Source organism: Schistocerca piceifrons, chromosome 10 (genome assembly GCF_021461385.2).
Source record: "Schistocerca piceifrons isolate TAMUIC-IGC-003096 chromosome 10, iqSchPice1.1, whole genome shotgun sequence".
NCBI classification, from domain to species: domain Eukaryota; kingdom Metazoa; phylum Arthropoda; class Insecta; order Orthoptera; family Acrididae; genus Schistocerca; species Schistocerca piceifrons.
The window spans coordinates 120969914-120992099 of NC_060147.1; the positions used below are offsets into that span (position 1 = coordinate 120969914).

General features: G+C 39.6%; 1 protein-coding gene across 2 annotated transcripts in view; it reads right to left on the bottom strand.

Annotated features, from left to right (window-relative positions):
• The window catches only part of LOC124718915 (leucine zipper transcription factor-like protein 1), a 58956-nt gene that overhangs the window by 3018 nt on the left and 33752 nt on the right, over positions 1 to 22186 (bottom strand). Inside the window, exons 5-6 of one of the 2 annotated variants that reach the window (XR_007005939.1) lie at positions 20324 to 20464; positions 11922 to 12221 (exon numbers count right to left, since the gene is read on the bottom strand). Coding sequence is in view for 1 of the 2 variants with exons in the window: in XM_047244569.1 (XP_047100525.1) it covers positions 12087 to 12221; positions 20324 to 20464 (276 nt within the window). In the remaining variant the exon portion in view is untranslated. The remainder of the gene's footprint in view (positions 1 to 11921; positions 12222 to 20323; positions 20465 to 22186) is intronic. The other variant, XM_047244569.1, reaches the window with a different exon arrangement.

Here is a 22186-nt window from a genome sequence, read left to right on the forward strand (position 1 = left end):
AGCTTTCGAAATGTGGTGCTACAGAAGAATGCTGAAGATTAGATGGGTAGATCACATAACTAATGAGGAAGTATTGAATAGGATTGGGGAGAAGAGAAGTTTGTGGCACAACTTGACCAGAAGAAGGGATCAGTTGGTAGGACATGTTCTGAGCGCATCAAGGGATCACCAATTTAATATTGGAGGGCAGCGTGGAGGGTAACGTAGAGGGAGACCAAGAGATGAACACACTAAGCAGATTCAGAAGGATGTAGGTTGCAGTAGGTACTGGGAGATGAAAAAGCTTGCACAGGATAGAGTAGCATGGAGAGCTGCATCAAACCAGTCTCAGGACTGAAGACCACCACAACAACAACAACAACAACAACAATGTGCTATAGATTTTAATAATAAAAATAACTGTAAAATCCAACTGAAATGTGAGATGTTTATATTTTCCCACCTCCGCGTTGCAAATGTTTTGAGTGAAATGCCCAGTCGATGCGCTGATGTTTTCACGTCAATTCTACCAACATTGAGAGTTGTTTAGTGAGAACTAACTTTTTTTGGGTTTTGTAAAATTCCTGGATTCATGTCAAGTCGCTCTGCAGCCTATGAAAAAGATTGCGGAAGACTTCCAAATAAATTCCAAACTACACTGCAGTTTTAATACCAATATATTTCTAGGACTCTGGTGTCCGATCCTGGTGAACTGTACCGGTTACATCACATGTACCCAAAGTTGACATCAAATGACACAGAGTTCACAACAATCAACAAACGAGTGTTCCTACAATACATTTGCTCGCAACCCTAGCCAAAAAACGAGTGCTCCAAGGCACCTGCGTGACCTCTACTTATACTTTTGTTAACAATTACCTACAATGAAAATTACAATTTTATGTAAAATCACAATTAAAAGTTAAACTGAATATGAGCTACACATTGCTAAAAATTTACAATCTCAGTGCTGAAAAAGGTGAACCTATTTCCAACTTAGTTACGAGTTAATATAACATTTTCTGACTAATTATGTTACAGGTAACAATTACATTTCTAAATTTGTTTATAACAAATCAACTAGTGCCCGAATTTTAGTGGAACATATATCAGAGAATCAATTAACATGCTTTATTTATATGTTCTATTTAATTTGCTGTAGTAATTTTATACTGATAGGTTTACTGGTACATTCTGACCATGTGCTACATTTCTTTCGATTAGTTACAGTATTACTTTCACATTTATATTATGTTTCTCACATAAGAACAATGTTAATCAGCAAAGCATCATTTTCGAATTATATGTATACTGAAATTGTGGTTATTTTTGTATGTAATTTGGAAACAGGTCACTTTACAATTGGGCAATTAGGACTGGTGTTTATTTTTAATGCTCCCCGAGGTGATACAGTAATATTTCAAATGTCTTGTATTTTGTATGTTCGACGTTCTATGAAACAAAAGAAACTAGTAATAAAATATCACAACCACAACTCTGTCCAGTTCTCTAGCTTTCACTTACTGCATGAGCTGATGATCTGGCAGTTTCCGGCGACTAGAGGAAGCAATGAGGTGCTGGCATGCAAGACTCACATGTCCCCTTCATCATTGGACTTACTTGGAGGTGCTTTGTCGATCTTCTTCTCAGGATAACCGGCTGCGACGATCTGCCCAACTTCTTCTCCGAAGATATGATGCTGTTTGGAGTCATTTTCTCTACTCTTAAAATGATTGTGTGCACTCAGGATACTTTTAAATCAACCATACTATATTTCACTTCTACAAACACAACAGCATATAACAGTTTCACATCAATGAATCATATTTCATAAATCCAATGACTTCCAGTCCGTCATAAACTATTGATTACTTTTACGATAAATATAGTTCCAAAAATCTCTCAAGGTTCTCACAAGTCCACCATCCACAACACTAGAAAGCCAGTAAGTAAGTAAGTAAAAGTAAGTGTCTTTTCTTTTCTTTTACACAGTTTAACTGTTCACAATAATGACTGATGTAGCACCGTCACAGAGTAAGGCGTGCTTGCTCCTAGTGCTGGTCATGTAACTTCTGTGACAAGAGGGGCAACCACTTGCCCGCACTGTTCAACTGTTCACCTTGTCGCATTCTTTTGACACACGTTCACCCCGGGTACACAGAAAGCCATTTTTCACGGTCGTACGTAAAATATCGGGTGTTCGAGAAGGTGGAAAGCATAGAGTCTCTAGAATTTGCACCGAAATTGTCGAGAGACTACATATCCCTCCCCATAGCTTGAACACTCGATATTTTATACATATTCAATATGTACATTGACACTGTACTTAACAACAATCCACTTCTCTGAGATATTCAGTTACTCCATAATTCTAGATATATATGTATTTGTCATAAATTCTTGAACTTCACAGGATAAGCTCCCTCTTTCAATTCCACTCGTAAATTCCAGGTGTCATGGACCCTTAAACATTTTATCCTTTAGCTTTAATCCTTTATGCTACTCCTTCCTTTTTTTGTATGGACTAGTACTGCCCTATACAGCTTTCTGTGGTCTGGAGGAACCCTGGAGAAAATTTATGAGCCTGTTCTTTCCAACATCCATAAATCTTAATAATGCTAGAGGCATTATGAATTCAAACTTACCAGAATAATTCCAACCATATATGTGATTTCTATCACTATACATGGACACTGAACTCATTTACAAAAGGGAAACATAGGACAGCACAGAGAGCCATGGAGAGATCAATGCCGGGCTATACAAGAAAGGACAGGAAAAGGGCAGATGACATCCGGTCTGTGACGAAGGTTAATGACATCTTAGAGACAGTAGGTTCCTTGAAATGGCAGTGGGCTGGCTACGTCGCAAGAAGAAAAGACAACAGATGGACGAAGCTAGTACTGGAGTGGAGTCCGAGAGAGCACCGGAGGCCTAGAGGAAGACCACCAGACAGATGGGACAAAGACATCAAGAAGATCGCTGCTAACACCTGGCAGAGAACTGCCCACGACTGTCCCACTTGGAGAACACTGCTGAAAGCCTACCTGAATCCACGACTCGAAGAGGCCACATCATTTAATGATTGAATTGGCTGATGATGATGATGATGATGATGATGATGATGATGACTGTCCTTTTTCCCTTAGGAATAGTACTTATCCCTTACCTATGGGTTTAATCTATAGGCAATATTTCTCCTGCCGTTCTGGTAGGTACACCCCTTTATTCTTCCTATATTCTACGGTACAGGTCAATCCCCTTCTTGCTGCCCCTGCCCACACAATATAGGTCAGCCTCTCATTGGTCTGCCTATCTGCCCTTCTTCTTTTTCTATTTTTTCCATTCACGAAAAGCTGGGTGTGCCGCCTCTTTATCCTTTTCGAGTAGGCCCCATGGTTCATCACCCTAGCATAAATCTTCATGTCTACTGTCACTAAATATTATCCGGTAAAATAAAAAATCTACTTCAATCTCCAATATTGCTCATTAATACTTCATTTCATATCCTAGAGTCCTTCTTTACTTTTCAACCTCTCTATATATTATTCGTTACTTATTATATATACTTAGGTTATATCAAAGGGTATATCATCTTTACTTAGGTTATCAGAGAGTCCCACTATCCAAAAATTAGTCGATGTAGAACCTTCACCTATAATATCATGTGCTCATGTTTTAGCGTGTGCACGTACTTCCCCCTACAACACTTGATGGTTCTTACAAGCTCTCAAACTGTACTTTTCTTGTTTGTGTCTTTGTGTGTATGGCGATTTGTGTTCATGCAGCCTGATTCTCCGGCCTACTTATTTGAAATAAGCTGTAGGTTATAGGAAACCACGGAGAATGAGAAGGACTTCAGCGATAGAAGTGTATGCATATGGAAAGAGGGAAAGATAGACCGGTACTCAGATGAGAAGTAAGAAAGGAAAAAATAAAAATGGTTGCTAAGATCAAAGAAGTGAAAGAAGATAGCCCCAAAGACAAGAAAACCCTTCCCATCCCTCTTCCCCAGGATCCCTACTTTGCCGATACTTGACTGAGAAGCCGAAGGTGGTATGATATTTAATGTCTCCTACAGAACAGACATTCGAAGAAAGATCTTAGCAACTCCTATGGAACGGCAAATAGGGAAGAATCAGTTACACTTGTCTGCAAGGGTTGTCTGAAAGGTGTGGTGTGTGTGTGTAGTGTTAGTCATGTTTGTACCTACACTACCCACCCTTTCCAAAAGTGATACAAACCCTCTCACTTATTTTACATCTCACAAAAGGTTTAAAATTATCCTATAAAAATAGAAAATTATACACCACGATAACATAATTGTTTAGTCATTCAGTTTATACTATTTTTCATACACACACAAAGTACTTTCTTCAGTTTTTGACATCTAGATATTACCTTTAGACTAGTACTATTTTCTATTTGTTTCATTCCATGTTTGGAGATCACTTTTCATTCATGATTCTCTTAAATTAGTCACTATCTTGTAGTCATATTCGGTCACTTAAATAATAACATGATAGGATAGTTTAAGAGGTTACATAAATTACAGAATAGTTGAATATTTGAAGAGAATTCGGTGTAGGAAAACTAATGTGGAAGTAACACCGAAAACAACTCAGGAACCAATGGTCGTCACTCCGCCCATTAACACAGAATGTTAACATCCCTGGGGAATACGTGGCCCCGCCTGGATCCCATGGATCTGATATTAACTTCACTTGAGCAAGCGCAGACCAGTACTTCTTGTTAAATTTTGTGTGAAACTTTCCCCACGGCAAAACAATCACCACTTTACTAGGTAACACAATCTCAGGTAAAGTTGTTCTGTTTTCAACTTTGTCACGGACAAGTTTGAATTCTTCATCCATAACCTTGTCAGTATCTTTAGGTTTGGAGAAAGCAACAATCACAATGTTTCTGGATATTATACTCTTGGCAACTTCTCGATCTATAATTAATCAAAAAGGTTCAGCCAAACTACTTACATTTATGTCGAAGTTGACCATTTTTTTCCCGACATTCCATCCTTCATTATTTACATGTGGACTGACAACACGTGTACTAACAACTCATATATTAACTTCAGGCATTTACAATTGAATAATCGAGTGTATGAACACCCGGAATTTTCGATTGACTAATCGGTATTACTTCCTTAGTTCGATCTGTGCTCTCTTTCAAGATATTCATTTCCTGTCTTATGGCATTACTTAATTCATTCTTTAAATCTAATCGCAAATTCTCCACTTTCTCATTTAATACATAAAACTTAAAATCTAAAAGCTTCAACCTGCGCTTCTAACTTTTCACTTAAAGTAGCACTCTGTGCTTCTAACTTAGCATCTAATCTAGAATTTAGTTCTTGTCTTAAAGAAGCTGAATCTGCTCTTTGTTCTTGTCTCTGGTTATCTAATTTAAGGCTTAGTGCTTTAATTAAATTTGCTACCTCATTCCAGTCTGGCATTTCCTTTGTTACAGTCAGAAGATGTTTTTTGTCAGAATCTGTCCCTTTCACTATGCGATTTTCTTTTTCTTTTTAAATGCATCCTCCATCAAATCAGAAAGAAGTTGTTTCTCTACTCACTGTGTCTTACTGTGGGCAGTGGCCAATCAAGTTCACTTAAAATGCAAGGTCTGCAATCCATTCTGGATTTTCTAATTTCCATACTTGCTTTCATTTTTTGTTCATAAATTCAACAATAGTGGATTTTAAATGAAAAAATCATTCCAGTGGTGCCGCTTGACTTAACAAACATAATTTGCGGTAATAAAGTTTCCATACTCTAAGGTTCAATTCCATCAAAAACTGTTGCAACTGGAAATATATTGGTATTCCGCTGTCCACCGAACCTACACAATATACTTGTCCATCCTTACACAACCTCTGCTCCCAATCCCTTACCTAATGGCTCATAACCCTTTAATAGATGTAGATGCAAGACCTGTCCCATACATCCACCCACCACCACCTACTTCAGTTGGGTCAATAACATCACCTGTCCCATCAAAGAGAGGGCTACCTGTGAAACCAGTCATGTGATTTACAAGCTAAGCTGCAACCACTGTGCTGCATTCTATGTAGGCATGACAAGCAACAAGCTGTCTGTCCACATGTATGGCCACTGACAAACTGTGGCCAAGAAACAAGTGAACCACCCTGTTGCTGAACACCCTGCCAAACATGATATTCTTCATTTCAATGATTGCTTCACAGCCTGTGCCATATGGATCCTTCCCACCAACACCAGCTTTTCTGATTGCGCAGGTCGGAACTTTCCCTCATCCATCCAGCCCCTTCCCTGTTTCCATTTCAGCATTGCACACCATCATTCCGCCATACCCAGTTTTTTTATTTCTCTCCTTCCCCCCCCCCCCCCCACCCCCACCTCTCCCCTGCCCTCAGTGCCTGCAGCACTGCGCTGTCCATCAACCCCACCAAACTATCACTCCCCCTCCCCACTCCTGCCTCCTCTATATCCCCACCCAGTCGCCACTCCTATCATGCACTGGTACTGTTGCTCACAGTGAGTTTGTGTGTGTGTGTGTGTGTGTGTGTGTGTGTGTGTGTGTGTGTTTGTGTGTGTGCTTGTGTGTTGTTGACAAAGGCCTTAACAGCCGAAAGCTATAATTATGAGAATCTTTTTGATTTGCCTATCTGCAACTCAGCATCTCTATATGGTTAGTAGCAACTTTCCTTCTCATAATACTGAAAATATACTAATATATTTAAAAACAAAGATGATGCGACTTACTATACGAAAGCGCTGGCAGGTCAATAGAAACACAAACAGACACATACATACACACAAAATTCAAGCTTTCGCAACAAACTGTTGCCTCATCAGGAAAGAGGGAAGGAGAGGGAAAGACGAAAGGAAGTGGGTTTTAAGGGAGAGGGTAAGGAGTCATTCCAATCCCGGGAGCAGAAAGACTTACCTTAGGGGGAAAAAAGGACGGGTATACACTCGCACACACACACATATCCATCCACATATATACAGACACAAGCAGCTGGAATGTCTGCTTGTGTCTGTATATGTGTGGATGGATATGTGTGTGTGTGCGAGTGTATACCCGTCCTTTTTTCCCCCTAAGGTAAGTCTTTCCACTCCCGGGATTGGAATGACTCCTTACCCTCTCCCTTAAAACCCACTTCCTTTCGTCTTTCCCTCTCCTTTCCTCTTTCCCGATGAGGCAACAGTTTGTTGCGAAAGCTTGAATTTTGTGTGTATGTATGTGTCTGCCTGTATTTCTATCGAACTGCCAGCGCTTTCGTATGGTAAGTCACATCATCTTTGTTTTTAAATATATTTTTCCCGCGTGGAATGTTTCCCTCTATTATATTGAAAATATACTAATGTGTTCAACTAAAGAAAATTTGATGTTCATACAACCAATTTCATCACATGCTCCATGCATGCAAATGAAGCACAAAGTGCTTCTTAATGTACAGAACAGTGAATCCCATCCATGAATCACTGTAAGTTTTTTGGTTTTTCATCCTCAACTAAATCTTTAAGTTATTTATGGATGGTGTTGTAATGTTGTTCCACAGCAAATCTGCAGTATCTGTCAGTTAGGTATTAAGAATTCTCTTCTGCCATTCCTATTCATTTTTAATGGCTTATGATGACAGATTGCTAGACTCTCTCTTTTTGTGCAAAAAGTTGCTGGACTTGTGAACTTCATTTATACCATGAACAAACAGCAAAGGGTAAAAAGTGCTGACAGCAAAATTCTGTTGAAATCAAGAATGTCATGCCGACGAGAAACTGCCACTCTGCAATGCTAAATGAAATATTGCTCTATTCAAGACTCCCTTGCAGACAGAACTCAACACATCACTGTTAAGAGAATGAAATCAGCAGATGCAACTACAATTTTGAGGGTAAATGTAGCATATTGTGCATACGCAGGGAAAGAAATCCACTACTGTACAACTACACTGTTGATGACAAATTTCTGGAAACTGTAACTACCATAAAATATCTAGGAGTAACTATCCAGAGTGACTTTAAGTGAAATGGCCACATAAAACAAATAGTAGTAAAGGCAAATGTCAGACTGAGATTCATGGGAAGAGGTTTAAGGAAATGTAAGCCATCCACAAAAGAAGTGGCTTAAAATGCACTTGTTCGAATGATTCTTGATTATTGTTTATCAAAGTCGGGCCCATACCAGGTACAACTACTAGAAGAGACAGAAAAGATCCAATGAAGAATGATGCTTTTTGTCACAGGATCATTTGGTCGGCACAAGAGCTTGACAAACTCCAGTGGTACATGCTGCAAAACAGGTGTCTGTGCATCATGGAAAGGTTTACTACTGAAATTTCAAGAGAGTACTTTCTTAAAAGTGTTGTATAACACACTTCTTCATCTCACACATCTCATGAAATCACCACAATGGAAAAATTCAAGGAATTAGAGCCAATACAGAGACTTACTGGCAATCATTCTTCCCATGCACCATTCTTGAGTGGAACAGGGAAGGGGGAATCAGTCAGCAGCACCAGAAGTACCCCCTGCCACACACTGTCAGGTGACTTGTCGGGTAGATGTAGATGCTTGCATGCAGCTTTGCATGTCATGTCTGATCCCAAGTAAAAGCTTATTAACCTCAAGTGCTCCAAATAGGCCAAATGTTTCCCATTTATTCTGTTTTGTCTTGTACTCATTCTCAATGATTACTTACAGCCAAGCACGTTCCTAACATTAAGCTTCACATGATTTAGCAACACACTGCTTGACCTCAACCCAAATGCTCACATTCATCTTGACAATCTTTTACCACAATAGTTTGCCATTATACCTTATTTTGTTTGTCCTCATAGCCTTTACAATTATAATCGTATAACTTTTATACTTCAGTATTGTGTGGTTTTGTTACATACTATGTTTCGTATTACTCATCTTACAAGTAGTAACTTAACATGTTTGGCACACAACACATGTAACGAATACCTGCTCTGACATTTTTTGAAGCTTGAAATCGTAGTGAATTTTTAAGTATCTTTATGTATATAGTATCTACAAAGTCATAAATGTGGGTTCTACATTTTAAAAGACCTGTGAAGATTAGAAGAAAGCATTATTCAAATTATAAAGCACTGCACTGGTACTGGAAAAGTTGCAAGTTCAAATACAGGTTCCAACTTTTTAAGCTCGTTTGTTATTTTTTTCTAAAAAACTTGTGTTCGACGTAGTCAAAAAAAAAGAAAAGACTTCAATTTTCGCTAGTATTAATCCTGTTGTCAATTTAACAAACTAAGTGCTCTGTTACCTTATTTCTAGGTGCATGAACATAAAAGACTGAAAGTTTATATAATCATTATCCCCTGGTTTTATTTGTTGATAGAAGAAAATTTAGAAAAACCTGAGCAAGCTTTCAGTGTAATTATGAACACCACCTCACATCATTTGACTATCCTTGATAAAGTGCTTGCAGTAACATCCAGAAAATTTTCTCAATTGTTTAGATTATTTGTAATTTTGCAACACATGTATGACCGACTGCTCATCTTATTGGTTTATTTGTCTATAATATTTCATTACGGTATCTTAATGTGTTGTCGTCGCTATAGCAAGACCAGCCACCACCACTGCCCTCTCAACTATCTGCAAAGATGGTGGCAATAGTCAGTAAGTAGACAACTTGTTTGTTTTTTTTGTGTACACACAACTATCGAAAGCACGAGAATGTAGCATGTCGTGTACAAGCCAGCAATTCTGCTCTTCGACGCTGTCCTGTATCATAAAGTAATTTTAATTGGAGTATCATCATCATCATCATCATAATCATCAGCCAATTCAATCATTAGATGATGTGGCCTCTTCGAGTCGTGGATTCAGGTAGGCTTTCAGCAGTCTTCTCCAAGTGGGACGGTCTTGGGCAGTTCTCTGCCAGGTGTCACCAGCGATCTTCTTGATGTCTTTGTCCCATCTGTCTGGTGGTCTTCCTCCAGGCCTCCGGTGCTCTCTCGGACTCCACTCCAGTACTAGCTTCGTCCATCTGTTGTCTTTTCTTCTTGCGTCATGGCCAGCCCACTGCCATTTCGAGGAACCTACTGTCTCTAAGATGTCATTAACCTTCGTCACAGACCGGATCTCATCTGCCCTTTTCCTGTCCTTTCTTGTATAGCCCAGCATTGATCTCTCCATGGCTCTCTGTGCTGTCCTGAGTTTCCCTTTTGTAAATGAGTTCAGTGTCCATGTCTCGCAGCCATGCGTCATCACAGGAAGAATGCATTGATCAAATACTGCTTTCTTCAGATTTACTGGCATTTTTTATCTGAATACTTTTGAATTCTTCCCAAATGCTTGCCAGCCAAGCTTGAGTTATGTTGTGTGACATTAATTGGAGTATAGTCACCAATAATTTATTATTGTGTTCCCAATGCTCTCCTATTGCTCTCCTGTAAATGTAGCGACACTCCCATAAAGAACATGCAACTGTGACTGACTGACCAAACGAATGCTTGCCTGCACCAGTGTGGGCTTCCATTCGCACTGAATTTCTGTTCTCTCCCTTCTATTTCTTCTCTATCTCTCCCTTCCCTCTTCCCATCATCTCATCCATTTACATCCCACCCACTTCATTCACAGAAAGTTGCACCTGTTGGGCAGCATTGGCAAGAGTGGTGGGGGGTGAGTGGATGGGTGGGGGAGGGAAAGGGATGAAAAGCAAGAGAGACATAGGGGACAGGGTGTATGTGTGTGCATGTGTGGGATTGTTGTTGTTGTTGTTGTTGTTGGAGGTATAGTTTGGAAGCATGTGGACCAAGACCATACTGACAACTTGGCAAGACATGCCAGCCACGGGCACATGCACAGAAGGAGCACAAAAAGTGACTGGAAAAACAAGACAGTTTCAGAATTAACCATGAGGGCCAGTGAGTTCCCCTACCCCTACTCCTCATGTCCCTGTCTTCTGCCTTTGAGAAGCAACCTTACCCTGTGTCTGTAATTGTAAATGCATGCTGTTGTAACAGTGACATTTCTACAGTGTCATTTCATCTGAGTGGCTTCATAAAAAAGGACCACAACCCAACTGACATCTGTTGCTAAAATGGTTTATGTGACAAAGTGGGATCAATTCACACAGCTACCTTCTATACAGTTTTCTCGTGTTCAAAAGTGGAGCTCTTGCCACTACTTCACCCCTGTGCCGCAGGATCTAGAAGGTCGTCATATAGGTGCTGAAAAAACTCTGCTATCTGATCGAACACTTCCAATTCTTCCCAATTTCTGCCATCTGAGGGATGGAGTGAGATGCAACGGTGGAGGAAGTGAGCAGAAAAGGTGCAGGGGCAAAGATATTTAAGTAGCTCCTCCAGCCAGTTCTTTTGCTCTGAATCTTGAGTTTCTCCCGGCATATTGTGCGTTCGGACCATTTACAGGAGAGCAGTCGACATCTTTGACATCTGTTGATATGTCGACATGTAAACATCCCATCACTTTTGAGGTACAAATGACATGAGAGATCACCGTGCAGGACTACTGGTGACAGTAACTCTTTTCAATAAATCTTCCTTTTCATTAAATGTTTTTACAAAATTATAAAATTGGCTAAATCTGTAGAAAAAATTGGTGAAAGGTAGTTTTATATGGGAATGGGCAGCAACTTTGCTTTTGTCACAAAATCACCTCGGCAGACTCTCGTGACAAAATGCACACAAAGTAAGTTTATTATTGGCAGTACAGAACAATGAGATATTTATGCAGAAAAGTGATGTGACATTACAGACAAAAATGTGCTAGAAGTGGTTTTAGATTATCTATGCATCTATTTGTTTTTATTATGTTTTGAGTAAATTTCACCAATGAAGCAATGTCACTATTAAAACGAGAAAGGAAGAGAGAAAGATAAATGTGCCAGACCTATAAACAGATCAGGTTTCACAAGCATAACAACCAGTGCAGAAGTAACAGACTTACCTGCTAGCAGGCAGCAGAGTGAGTGAAACAGTGCTGTGTGCTTTGTTTTCTAAAGCAAGTACCACGTGCCAAATAGAAAGTTCTCGAGTGCGGCAATGGCTACTGAAGAAAGGCACATGTCCCAGCGATGGTCGTGCATTTTTGTAACAAAGGAATTCCCGTCACCTTCTCCGCCAGCGTCAGTCTCGACTTCATAGCCTCGAGTTCCTCCCTCGTGTCCGCCAGCTGGTGCTCAACATCGGTTCTCACAGTTTCACTGTCTGACAGACTGAGAGACAGCTGTGAGATCTGCTCCTCCAGCTGAAATTGGGAATACCAGTGATACTTAACACAAACACCAGAGTTTACAATCACTGTATAAATAAATTTAGTGCAAAAACACTACTTCCAAAATACAGTAGGATCTTGACAATTCGGCAACCCTCAGAGCATGAGTACTACTTGCACTTATCCAGTTTTTTTTAAATAAGAATCACTCTTTTTGATATATCAATTTTTGACATTCAGTGTATTACCAGTATTGACCCACTCACACAGATGATATATGAAGGGCCTATTTCAATAGCGGTACAAGTCCATTTTTGTTCATATTGAGATACAGTCCTAAACTTATATGAGTGCTGAAAAATCTGCAGTTGAGATACCAGAAATATTCAAGCATATGGCTTCTTGCTAGAGATGAACCTTTCTTTCTGTTTGTTTGGCTCATTAATTTCAGAAGCATTATAGACAGAAAAGTGGAGGTAATGGACTTGTACCGCTATTGAAATAAGACCTTCATATGTGGGTAATCCAACAGTAGAGTTTCCTATTATTTTAGTGAAAAAAGTTAATTTTCTATAATATTTATGTTATATTAAAGATTGAATATTTATCTACTTTTCTATATTATTGTCATTTTGGACAATGTATTTTTGTAGATGATGTGACACTTTCTGTATGCCCATGTCATACCAGTTTGCCACTACATCCTTGAGGAAGCACTGAACCTCATCTTTCACTTCACTGTTGGAGCTGAACTGCCTTCCAGCCAAATGTTCCTTAAACTTAGGGAAAAGGTGGGTGCCATTACCGGACTATAGCATGCACAGGTGCTGAATTTCCATTCAAAACTCTGCAGGAGACCCACTGTTTGATGGGCAACATATGGGTGAGTGTTGTCACGGAGTATGCTTATGCTCTCACTCGGCATTCCTCTTCTCCAGTTCTGAATTGCTTGTAGAATTATTCAGTCTTTCACATTATCTGCCAGTGTTTCTTATGATTCCAACAGGCACAAAGTTGACCAGTAATACCCCCTTTTGATCCCAAAATTCAGCTGTTATGACATTACCAGTAGACTGTGTCTATTTTTTGCAACTTGGGTGAGGAGGAAAGCTGCAGTTTGTATGATTATTGTTTGGTCTCGGGTGTAAAGCAGAAGTCCAGGTTTCCTCTCCTGTGACAACTGATTGCAAAAAGTTGTCATTTTTGTCTGCATAGCAACAAAGAAATTCATGGGAAGAATCAACTCACTGGCATTTATGGTCTCCCTTCAGCATTCACCATACCCCTCTTATGCACACCTTTTGATACTGCAGCTTTTGCATTAAAACTCTGTGAATGGTACTTTGAGAAACCTCAGAAGCCAAAATGCACAAATCGTCCAGAGTGATCCATTGACCTTTACACACAGTTTGCTTAACCTTCATTGCTATCTAGTCAGAAATTGGCAGTCACTCAATAATTTGTTCATCATGAACTCCAGTATCTCTACTCTAGTTCTGAAGATTTTTGACATCTGTGCATGACATTCCATACACTTACATCAACTGGTGATGAATTTAAATCAGTTCAACACCTTCTGCATTCAAAAACCAAATAAGTGTACTACTTCACATTTGGGAGTGGCATCTTCTTGATGGCTGCAAAGCTGAAACTGAGCATCTCCAGAGAAGCGACTGCATGCTCAGTTGGGAGAAGGGGGAGCACCAATCAGAACAATGTGGCCAATAGCAGCAAAGACATTTTCTCTGTGTTCCCAACACTGCGAAGACCTTTCTTTTGGGTTTACCCTTGTATCAACATTTCTAAAGATTTTGTCTTCTCTACAAAAAACGCCATATAGAACAACATAAAAAGTTATATTATGTGCTTACAACATATCGTGACCCACACAGCAGCGTATAAAAAACAACATATGATGGCATACATATCAAAAATAAAACAGTAAAGCCACCATGTGTGTCTGTTTGAACGTGCGTATCCCCAAAACTAACAGACCAATTTTGATGGGTTTTCCGCAGGTAACATGAGGCTAGTTTGGGGCAAGGTATAGGCTTTATTTCATCAAAACTGGAACAGAGAAAAGAACTGATATCATAATTTAAAGTATTATCTCAAATCGTTTGCTCAGCTTAGTAATATGAGTGTTTATTCCTCATGGCATATTACACCTAGGAACCAATAGATGGTGCTGTTAGTTTTTTAAACTCAGGGACAGATGTATTTTTGGAAACTTACACCAGTGACATAATTAAGTGCTGCAATCTTATCTTTACAAATATAAACTAACACTGGATTTACTTGGCCATTTGTGTATTAAAAACTTGATATTGTTTGGCTTCTTTTGATAAGTTTTATTTGTATTCTTTTCTAGGAAAAACAAATTTATTAAGTTTGAGTAGCTACTCACTATATTTTGATTTTCTTTTGTTTACGAATTAAAATGCCCAGAAAATGGTTGATACTTTCTGAATACATAGAAATGCATAAAAGACTGAGGACTATGCTGTCTCAAGAATCCACTGAAGATCATGAGGCAGCTCAAGAACATCAGGCTTTAACTTACTCTTTGGAAATTACTTCCAAAGCAAGGCATGACGAAACTATGAGTGAAGGCATTGTGCATTATCTCATTTTCCAGAACCATTCACTCACAGAGCTTAAAGTTACTTCTCTCCAATGTAACATCACAGAAGTAGAAATCTTGACAGAAAGGTGGTACAGCTGAGTTAGTTTTTTTCCTAACAATTTACCGTTTTGCTTCACATGTGTTCAAGGCCTGGTGAACTTATGGTATGCCGTGACCATAAACATAGCACAAGGCCAGATGCTGCATGCTGTGGATATGGACCTTAATGTCAGTTGCATTTGAAACAGCCAGCACTATGTGGCTCTCTCCAATATTAGTGAAACAAGATAGCTCTTCATTCACGTCCCTCAATCATACTACTTCCAAGCTCTAAACAAAATGCTTTACAAGCCATAAATTCCACAAATGCAAAGTCTCAGGTATAGCTATAAATAAATAACTGGGCAATGCCAGTTTCTCAGTTAGTCTCTCATAAAGAGTGTAACACGAGTATAGTAGATATTGGCGCAAAAATCACAGATATGAAGTTCTACATAGAGAATGAAAACGTGCAAATCATACGTGGGTTCATGACAGGCGGCGAATAAGGACCACAAAAATTCACTACTGAAGATGCATAAAAAAAATTCAAAAATTGAAATGCAATCGGTGTAACAACAAACAGGCTTTTATTTTGTCACAGAGCTCGACCAAATGTATGAATGAAGTAGTAATAATTAATTGCCTACTGGACTGCAATTAAATAACACTGAAAGTGACTCAGGCAGCATTCATTTAAAGGTGACATCTGCAATGATGTTCACTTTCTAGAATGAAATTTTCACTCTACAGCAGAGTGGTAGAGACTTGCCCGCAAAAGGCGAAGGTCCCGAGTTCGAGTCTCGGTCCAGCACACAGTTTTAATCTGCCAGGAAGTTTCAATGTTCACTTTGCCTTAGTTGTAGTATTTTCTGTAAGAGTGTCTTTATTACAATGATAAAATCTTGTGAAGTGTTTGCTTGCTCCAAAAGATAAGTGAAAGGAAGAAATATTTCATTCCATGGGCAAAGCTGTTTAAAAAATACAAAAACATTCATGAATATATTCTTCGAGATTGAGTGAATTTGCATGTTGAAGTTACAGAGTGATATGGTTAGCAGATGCGAACGTTCTTCTGTTTGAGAGTATTTTTTGGTATTAAATTATTATTAATTAAACGAGACGCATCATTATATAGGGTGAACCAGAACTCCACTGACAAACTTTCGTAGGTGGCAATGTGAATGAAAACAAGAAAAAAGTCCAGTAAGCATGGCGGCTACCACTAGTTCCTCTTCGCTACTGTGAAACACATCTCTTCTACTGAACAAATTCTCATACCTCTTAACGTACACATTTTAGATATCATGTTTAGTAGACAATTTGGATTGGTTCATACTACTACCTTCGAAAGCTTGTCTGCAGGGTTCTCGTTCACCCTGTATATTTGTTTCATTGCATACAAGTGCCTGAACATCAGTGAAAATAAATACCTTGCAAAAATATGGGTAAAAATTCATGAAAAATTAATTTTATGGTCCTTCCTTTCTTCTGTTTTCTGTTCAGTTTCATAAATTGTTTTGACATAATCTCAAAACCAGTTACAGTTTTTCTGCTGATGAAGTACAAAGGAATGACTTTGAAAAGTGAGAATTTTAAACCAAAAAATTACACAAAGCTGAGCACTAAGCATTCTTCAAAACCCTTTCAGAGATACGTCCACATACTGAAAGTTAGAATGTATGTTGGTCCTCAGATCTAAAACTCAATGAATGTATAAGATTTTGAGATGAGAAAATGTTAATATCTCACCCACTACAAGAGTTTTCTCGTTCACCAACATTTTCCAATGTGCTGCTTCTGATCTTAATATTGTTTTGGTATCTGTACTCGGTAAGCAAAAGTCATAAAACATAAATGCTTATTTATTGTAAAAGCCAGACATTATGGATATAAATGGATGCCATTTGTTATAGAAGCTTAGTACAACAGTCAGTCAAAAAGTAATGCTTCCCCCTTTTTTTATTTGCCAAGAATCTCAAAATGCAACTACATAGGTTGAACACCACAATACTGACACTTAATTTAAGAATTTTGAATAGAACCTACATTCATTTCCACAGTTTTGGTCTATCTTTTACCAATGGCACGTATACCAGCATGGTGAAGCGCACGGTCCTTCTTCCAAAGCCACTGATGGACAGATGTTTTCATGGCCTCCTCACCTTCAAAGTAAATGCCATGACGAGCAACTTTTAGTGGCCCGAACAGATGGAAGTCTGATGATGCCTGCTCAGTGCTGCATGGGGGATGTGGCAAGACTTCCCATCAAGTTTTCTAATGTCTTCAGTGGTGTGACAACCAATGTCTGGCCTCGCATCATCGTGCAATTAAGAAGAATATCCACAACAGCTTTTGTTGGTCGAAGTCAATGTAGATGTGCCGTAAGTTATTTGAGGGTTCTGGCATATTGGACCAAATTTAATGTGCACCCTTCCCTCTGCTTCGCAGAATACTGCAGCCATAACTTCCCTGCTGATAGCACAGTTTTGAACTTTTTCTTCTTGTGTGAGTTTTTGTTATGTTACCGTATTTACTCGAATCTAAGCCGCACTTTTTTTCCGGTTTTTGTAATCCAAAAAACTGCCTGTGGCTTAGAATTGAGTGCAAAGTAAGTGGAAGTTCTGAAAAATGTTGGTAGGTGTCGCCACAACTAACTTCTGCCATCAAATACATGCAGCGCAACACAGGTATACTTTGCAAGCACAAAGATAAATAGTGGCGCCAAAACCTCTGCGTCAGTAAATAAATTAATAGAAAAGATAGAAGAATGTAAACATTATGCCATGTATTCTTTCGTGTTTGCTGCTATCTCATTTAAAGCCTGTCTGTCTAATAAACTACGAAACTAGAGTGAGACAACAGCAAACGCAGAAGAATATACATATCATGTCATGTTTATATTCGTATTATTCTTATGTTGAATAGTGATACAGTCAGAAATGAAGCATGGCAACTGACTAGATTCTTAAATATAAGATGACTCTAATTTCTGTGCAGAATCTAATGTACTAAAGAGGCATCTGCAAAGATTTTCAAACGGAGAAAAATTTTCGCTAAACTCTTGTTCAGAACATCTTCTATCATACGCAGTCTATTGTTTGGTTCTTGTTGATCATTATCAAAGAAAGCAGCAGTGTAAGTAACAACAAATAGCAGTATCATGCCATTGTTTCGCTTATGAGACAATTCCTCTCTTTTTTTTATTGTAAGCCGCGGTAGCGCGCACAAAAGCAAGCCATGCCGCGAGCGGCGACAGGTCGTGAACACTCATTATCAGAATGCGACAAACAATGCATGACGCAGTATAGTAATGCATTTTCAGCTTAGAGTGACGTAAACCCCTATAACAAAGAGAACGACACTTATCAGATCAAAGCAAAATAAGCAATCGATTCAAACCAGATGAAGCATGCAAAAAAGGAAGCGCCTGACACAGCAATGGCTACTTGCTAAAGCTTAACTGTCAAGCTTACGACTCGAACCAAACTACTGTAGCTGTATCTTCATCCATTCGACCTCAATTGTGTTTCATGTTGCAATGGACCAACTTTGCTTCGATTTGGAGGGGCGGTCTAAAACTTTTCTCTCACTTTGAATTTCGAGTCTCAAATTTCAGGAGCGGCGTAGATTAGGGAAAATTTTTTTTCCCCGATTTGGAGTCTCATTTTTCAGGTGCGGCTTAGATTCGAGTAAATACGGTAGTCCATTGACTGCCTCTACGATTCTGGTCCAAAGAGTAACCTATGATTCATCTCCAATCACAATTTTTCCCATAAACTCCTCTCCCTCCAGACAGAAGTGCTGCAAGAGTTGGGAGGCAATTGTTTTTCTTGTCTCTTTATTCTGGCCAGTTAACATTCCTTGTAACCAAGTAGCACAAACCTTTGAGTGTCTCAGTTGCTGAATGATCATCATCACGCTGCCTTTACTGAGGGAGGTAATGCGATAAAAAACCTCTGCACTCACCTGCCAGTCACCACGTATGATGTCATCGACTCACTGAATGTTGTGTCAAGTCACTGCCATCACCAGCCTGTCACTCCTTATTTTGTCAGTTGATGGTACTTGCCCCTTCAGTTTTGTTATAGTGATGGACAAATTGTCTAACAGTCCTGATATCCAATGTTGAATCACTGTAAACATTTTTCAGTCTTTTGTGAATGCCAATGGGCGTTTCACCTTTTGCATTAAAAAATTCTATCACAGAGCACTGCCTAATATGAACGTCAATGTTGACCATTTTGCAAGCAACTGCAGTACTGGCATCTGTTGATACACCAAGTTACTACCGCAGCGGATTGGGGAAGAAGCTCTGCAGAATAGTGCCAAATCCAGGTGTTTCACTTAATAAACTTTATTTAGAAGGCATTACTTTTTGGCTGACGTTTGTAAATCGTTTCACATCTATTTCATCTTCCACTCCTGTGGAAGTGGTGAACTGCATGACTCAACAGTGCAACAGAAACAGAAATTCACTAAAGAAGCATAACTGTATTGTCTGTAAGAAAACTGTCAACGTTTTAAACATTACCTTTTTGCCTCACCAAATGTAAAAAGTGTGAGGGTATGCTGAAAAAGAATAGCTTCAAATTTTTTATGTGAAAATTCTTAACGCTGCTTAAATAAAATGGACTTTATTAACATTCTACATCTTTATTCTTCATGTCTACATATTTATTTCACAACATAGCCACCCTGGTGAAAAACACGTTTCTCCCAATGAGAGACTGTTTGATGACAGTGTCACTGTAGAATGTTTGACTTTGCTCACAATCACAGCCTCACCTCTGCTTGCACCACTTCATCACTACCACAGTGAAGTCCTCGGAGGTGTTCTCTAAGTTTTAGAAACAGATAAATCGGATGGTGCCAAGTCAGGATTGTACGGAGGATGATCGATGACAGTGAACCCGAGGCATCAGACTGTTGCGAATGTGAGAGAGCTTGTGTGTGGTTTGGCATTGTCAAGATGAAGGAGATTGTGTTCTGTGTACGGACAAACTCTTCAGCGATTAGAAACTCATTTACAGCATGCTGTTTCTGGTGCACCAACATAGTCCTCTAGCGGCAGACAGCTGCAAATATGTAAACATGAAAAACAAATATGCAGAATCTTAACACCATTTGTTTCATTTAAAAAGCTTTAAGAGTTTTCACCTAAATTCTTTAGAGGGATTACTTTTCAGTACGCCTTCATGTAACGACTGCATTAAAAATTAATCAAATTAGGTTAACTGTATCATTATATATAGAACAGTAGTACATCGAGTCATTCAATTATTAAAATATTCAGCTACAAATGAGGAAAACCGTAACTGTTGGCACCTCTTTACACATTGTGTAATGACAAAAACTCGGCTTTCTGCCCTCTGAAATGTGACTTAGAATCGGTTTAAAACCACAACATGACAGAGACAGAGGTGTGTGTCACCTACGTGAATCTACGGTCAGAGGTCGTGCGACTCACCTCGGGGATGCGGTCACTGGGGACCGTGGCCTCCTGCCGTTCCTTGGCGAGTTGTGAAGAAGCGGCAGCCACGGCGAGCTTCTCTCTCGCAGAGTCCAGTTCGTCGTTCAGGCGAATTATCTGCTGCTGCCTAACCTGAGCCTGAGATGAGATGAGAAAACCACATACACAGTTTTTACAAGTCATCAGCTAAAAACAGAAACAAGCTGCAACACTAAAACAGTAGCAACAGTTGTAAGGACTCAAAACTAAAAGCACCGACAACCAGTATCCAGTCAGTATTTTACTTCTGCTCATTTCTCTCCTCAAATCCTTCAGGGTACTTGCAGTACAGCACTAACAACAGGTCACTGGGGAACCAGTCACTTTTAAAATAATTTGACACTGGTTGCAAGAAGAGACTGTACACATAGCTGCAACACATTTCTATTTCAGGCTGGAAATTTTTTTTTTAACATTGTGTATGCTACATTCTACATTGTTACATGTGGCTGTGTTTCCATGTGGTAACTTGAAACACCACAAGTTGTTGACTTTCATCATCCCACTACCTGAACTACAGCTTTATTTCTAGATTGTAATAGTGTAGTTTCATTTCAGCTATGACCACATAAAGATCCAGACATTCTTAAACTGTTCCAACACAATTTTGAAGTTTGTTCAATTCAGTAGTGCTACCACCAAGACTTTACAGGTTGCCAAAGGTGCACAAAGACCATGTTCCTCTAAAACTATAGTGAGTGCTATGGTTTGTCCACTATTCAACTGTCAAGTTCCTGAAACTATTATTATGGCCACATGTGGGCCAGTTGGTTTCATACACTACGTGATCAAAAGTATCCGGAAACCTGGCTGAAAATGACTTACAAGTAAGTGGCGCTCTCCATCGGTAATGCTGGAATTCAATATGGTGTTGGCTCACCCTCAGCCTTCATGACAGCTTCCACTCTCACAGGCATATGTTCAATCAGGTGCTGGAAAGTTTCTTGGGGAATGGCAGCCCATTCTTCATGGAGTGCTGCAGTGAGGAAGAGGTATCGATGTCGGTTGGTGAGGCCTGGCACAAAATCGGCATTCCAAAACATCCCAAAGGTGTTCTATAGGATTCAGGTCAGGATTCTGTGCAGTCCAGTCCATTACAGGGATGTTATTGTCGTGTAACCACTCCACCACAGGCCGTGCATTATGAACAGGTGCTCGATCGTCTTGAAAGATCAATCGCCATCCCCGAATTGCTCTTCAAGAGTGGGAAGCAACAAGGTCCTTAAAACATCAATGCAGGCCTGTGCTGTGATAGTGCCATGCAAAACAACAATGGGTGCAAGCCCCCTTCATAAAAAACATGGCCACACCATAACACCACCACCTCCGAATTTTACTGTTGACACTACACATGCTGGCAGATGGCGTTCACCGGGTATTCGCCATATCCACACCCTGCCATTGGATCGCCACATCGTGTGCCATGATTCTTCACTCCACACAACGTTTTTCCACTACTCAACCGTCCAATGTTTATGCTCCTTACACCAAGCAAGGTGTCATTTGGCATTTACTGGTGGCGAGATGTGTGGCTTATGAGCAGCCACTCAAGCATGAAATCCAAGTTTTCTCACCTCTTGCCTAACTGTCATAGAACTTGCAGTGGATCCAGATGCAGTTTGGAATTCCTGTGTGATGGTCTAGATAGATGTCTGCCTATTACACATTATGACTCTCTTCAACTGTCGACGGTCTTTGCCAGTTAACAGGCGAGGTCAACCTGTACGCTTTTGTGCTGTACATGTTCCTTCACATTTCCACTCCACTATCACATCGGAAACAGTGGACCTAGGGATGTTTAGGAGTGTGGAAATTGCGTAC